This window comes from Geospiza fortis, unplaced genomic scaffold (assembly GCF_000277835.1).
Source record: "Geospiza fortis unplaced genomic scaffold, GeoFor_1.0 scaffold237, whole genome shotgun sequence".
Classification (NCBI taxonomy): Eukaryota; Metazoa; Chordata; class Aves; order Passeriformes; family Thraupidae; genus Geospiza; species Geospiza fortis.
Genome location: NW_005054319.1, coordinates 4,974,350 through 4,978,763, shown reverse-complemented (window position 1 = coordinate 4,978,763; position 4,414 = coordinate 4,974,350). Strand labels below are relative to the sequence as shown.

At 39.9% G+C, this 4,414-nt stretch overlaps 1 protein-coding gene across 1 annotated transcript in view; it reads left to right on the top strand.

Annotated features, from left to right (window-relative positions):
• The window catches only part of VPS35L (VPS35 endosomal protein sorting factor like), a 44,392-nt gene that overhangs the window by 737 nt on the left and 39,241 nt on the right, over positions 1–4,414 (top strand). The window contains exons 2-6 of the mRNA XM_031056504.1: positions 1,466–1,565; positions 2,399–2,566; positions 2,879–3,001; positions 3,358–3,382; positions 4,393–4,411. Of these exons, the coding sequence (XP_030912364.1) occupies positions 1,466–1,565; positions 2,399–2,566; positions 2,879–3,001; positions 3,358–3,382; positions 4,393–4,411 (435 nt within the window). The remainder of the gene's footprint in view (positions 1–1,465; positions 1,566–2,398; positions 2,567–2,878; positions 3,002–3,357; positions 3,383–4,392; positions 4,412–4,414) is intronic.

The window sequence follows — 4,414 nt, the reverse complement described above, 5'->3', positions numbered from 1 at the left end:
CGGCCGCTGGGCTCCCGTTATTTGCCGCTACAATAAGAAGCAGTTCCGAGCCCCGCTGGCTTCGCCAGGGTGTTGTCACGGAGCGGGGCAGGAGCGCTCCGGCCGCCGCCTCCGGGCGGGGTCACCGCGGGCCCGCTGCCCACCCGCCCCGCAGCGCCGGGGGAGCTGGAGGGCTCCTGCTGGGGATTTACCGGTACCAGCGCATTCAGCCTCTGTTCTCTTTCACAGGCTCTTTAGGAATACACAGGTGCAGAGTAGCAATTGCAGAGTGCAGGTGGCAATTGCAGTGGTGCTCATGTGTGGTTGAAATCCACTGTTAAAAGAGCAGCTGAAGCAGGGGTGTAATCATGCAGAGCATGATATCCCAGCTTGGCCGGATTCTTATTTTTATTTTCTCTCAAAAGTTGGCTGCACTGCTGTTGCCAGGAAAGGAATGCTTGATCTCCTTTCCCTGGAAAGTAAGCAGAACATAATGCTGGAGCAAACTTGATCTTGTCTTCTGTATTAGCTCTGTTACAAGCTGTCTTATCACTTGAATAGCCACAAAAATGTACTTTTTAAAGACTTATTTGCAGGGTTTGCAGCTCCTATTCACTCCCATGTGTATATTATTACCATATGCACTTGCCCAGTGTGCTTACATTAATTGGAATGCAGTTGATTTTGGCCTGGGGATGCTGAGAGTGCTCTCAGTAGTTAAAGAAATGTTATAATTGTGTAGCCAGAAAGAGTTTGAAGATTTTCCACCCAGGTGCTGACTAACCCATGATGCAAATGAGGAAGAAGAATCATTGAACAATGGGACAATAGCAAAAAGAAAAGGAACTGGAGATCAAGAAAACAAATAAGCATGTAGATTTCACTGGACTCTTTCTCTTGCTCTGCTCTATCTCATTAGATATCAAAAGTTTCTCCTTGGAGTGGCACAACCATAAATTATCTAATTTGTAATTCTTTATTAAGGAAACTTGGACATGTTATTGTAGAAGAGCTGGCTGCTTAGTGCTGCTGAAATTCTTCCAAATGAGTTATGGCTTTGAGTAGAAATGGAATTATTTGGAAGTTTGGATTAATTCTAGTGGGAAGGATGTGTGTTGTGGGGGGGAAGTGCTCTTTGCTTTTGTTAGGAGTCTGATTAAAAATTTTTTGGGATCTCTCCTGATTTTCCTCATTCAGCTGAGGATGTGCTATAAACATTCTCAGGATCTTGAATGAAACAGAAAAGAACAATTAGCAGCTCTGCATGTTTCAAAGACTAAAAAAAGTACAACTGAATGGCTGAAAGTAAAATTTCTCCAGTTTTAGTTTTATGTTATGTCAGTAGAGAGAAATTTGGATCTTTATGTTTGCTTGTTTTTCAGTATGCTTTTTTTGGTAAATAAGCATAGATGTTGGATATGCTTCTCTATTAGTATGTGGTTATTTATATCCATGTATACTTTCCCTTCACCCTTTGTTTTTTAAGGCATGCAAGATCAAGGAACTATGTGTCAGAATCTGAAATGTGCAAGCTGGAATCTGTACCCTTGGATTTTGGTGATTACCATCCACTGAAACCCATTACAGTGAGTTTGTTTATGCTTTTGGAAAATGAATCTGAATTCAGATTGATTGTGTTCCTCTTTTTACATCTGTTACTTTAAAAGGCTTTGAGGTTGCTGGTGGTACTTGTGAAGTTGCTTTCTGTGTTAGTGGCCTGTTTTAGAGGCATCAAGGTTTATTCTGTTTGCCCTTCACAGAAGTTTTCTGGTGCTGTTATGTGTCAGAAACAGTCTCCTGACAAATACAGCACCTCCAGCTTGTAGGTTTTCTTGGTTGCATTAAATGCTGAATAATGGATAAATTTAAAATCAGATTGTTTCATTACAAATGGCCTGCATAATTGCCTGATGTAAGGTTTGGTTTTGAGTTAGCTTCCAGTCAGCTGTGTACTTTAAAACATTTATAATTTCTTTGATGTGTAAGAGGCTTTTAAAGATGTTCAGAAAAAACTCAGCTTCAAAGAGATGAGTTATCCACTAATGAATGATAAATGGGCAGCAGCTTCTGCCCAGGAAGGTCAGCAGGGAGAGAAGATGTTGGCCTGAGGTATGGATTTGATGTTCCAGGCTTGAGTCTTGTACAGGAAAAGTAAAGATGAAATTAAATAGCAAGAAAGAGTTGGGAGGACAGGGACAAACCTAATAAAATAGAGGAAGGGTACCAGAAAGATATTCACAGTGGTTGTTCTTACAATTTTGTAGACCTAGAATTGGAAGGGAAAAAGAAAAGCAGTGGAAATTCTTCTGAAGAGTGAGTGCCTCCACATTCAGAGAAAAGGGGGGGGGAAGAAAAAGAATTAAAGAAAAGTGAGGGAAGAGAAAGCCTTTTGGTTTAACAGTTCTGCATTTTTCTTTAGGTTACTGAATCCAAGACAAAGAAGATGAACAGGAAGGGAAGCACTTCTTCTACCTCCTCCTCTTCCTCCAGTTCAGTGATGGACCCGCTGAGCAGCGTGCTGGATGGCACTGATCCCTTGTCATTGTTTGCAGCAGCTGCAGATCCTGTGACTGCTGCTCCTCCCACGGTAACTCTGAGGGCTGCTAGCTCAACTAAGTAAAGGAAAACCAAAACCAAGCCAAAACCATAAAGCCAACCCTGGATAAAATGTATTGTCTCACCAGTGAAGAGCTTAATATAAGAAATATATCATATTAATAGAAATGTCTTTTTTATTTACCTGTTTTATGTTGACATATTTATTTAAATATGGATTTTAAAAAATATTGTAACTTTTGAAAGGATCAGCTAGCACTTGAAACATTAAGTTGACCTTTATCAGCCTTCTCCTCTTTTCCCAGATCTGTATTTAACTTTTGCACTTGTACTCCTCTAACAGGATGGTGCACGAAGGAAACGGGACAAAGATGAGAGCTCAGCAGTGGGAAGTGACTTTGAACCATGGTCAAGCAAACGTGGTGAAATCCTTGCTAGATACACAACAACAGAGAAGCTTTCTATTGTAAGTGGTGGCTGCCACAGTTGTTTTTATTTGTACTAGACCTTTAATGGATTTTGGATATTGCTATTTTATAATTCTTTCATGGATAAATACTGGTCCTCTAAATTTCAGTTTTCGTGTTGTAGAAAACTGAATCATAAGCTCTCACTTGTAAAGATTGTTTTAGAGCTGAGTCCCATTCTTTTGATATTTAGAAGTTATCACTTTGTCTTTTTGTAACCATCCAAATAACTTCTAGTCTTGCATCCGCTTCTAAATGATTAGAGGGTTGATTAGCAGTGTAATTACCCTGTGCATTCTTGGAATGCTAGTGAGTCCATGTTTTCTAACAGTCTGCTTTTTCTGCTTCCTCACAGAATCTGTACATGGGATCTGAAAAAGGTGAGCACTTTCTTTGCCAGTAACAGAGGTTGCTTGAGGCAGGGTGCAGTGACAGGTTTGTGGTCAAGAATTGTTGAAATGCTTTTTCCTGCCTCCTCCATTCTGACATCATGGTCCTTGCTTTTTTGTGGATAAGAAGCCTGGATGTTTGTTTAAAATAGTTATTGGAAATAAGGCACCTGACCACCTTGTCTTTTATTCCTATGGGCTGATGAATTTGTGATTATTTCACTGCACTGCCTTCCACTGTACCTTAGAACTTTCTTCCATTTAAACTGAGCAATGATGTTTTGAGGATCATGTTTATCAACTCTTCTGCTAGCTGGCAGAAAAGCAAACAAGTCCCTTGGGAACTTGTTCAGTTATTCTCTTTACATGAAAGTGATTTCAGCTGTATGCTGGGTGTTTAAAAAAGAACCAGATGTTAAATATTTTATCGTGTTTTCTAGCAAAGAGAATCTGGCTAGGTAATCATAGCATAGTAAATCAGAATTTTTCTATATGAATAAACGTGCAGCATTTCAGCATCTGCAAAAATAGAAAACACTTCTTTGCAATGAGAATGGTCAAACACTGAAATTGGATGAGCAGGCAGAGTGTGACTTCTATATCCTTAGATATTGTTAAATTGACTGGATACAACCCTGTGCAACTGTTATAATTTCAGAATTGAACCTGCTTTGAGGAAGAGAGTTGGATGCAGACCTCCACAGAGATTTTCTGTCCTTAAGTATTCTATGGTTCTATCTGGTGATTCTTTTCTTATTGGTAAAACTTGCAGAAAAATCCACTCATATTCAATTCTGCCTACTCATTGCCCTTGTTCAAAGTGAATGCACTGTAGGTGTGTTTAGATGTGTGTCTTCAGGAATAGTCACTAAAGGAATCAAACCACCTGTTTTCTGTCACAGAAGCTGACTGGTCCATGTCAGGCTCCTTCAGGGTTTGTTTCTCTTTAGAAGTCCCAGTGTTTAAATTTTAAAGAAACTTAAATCGTTAATTCATTGCAGGAAAAGCCACCACTACTGGTTC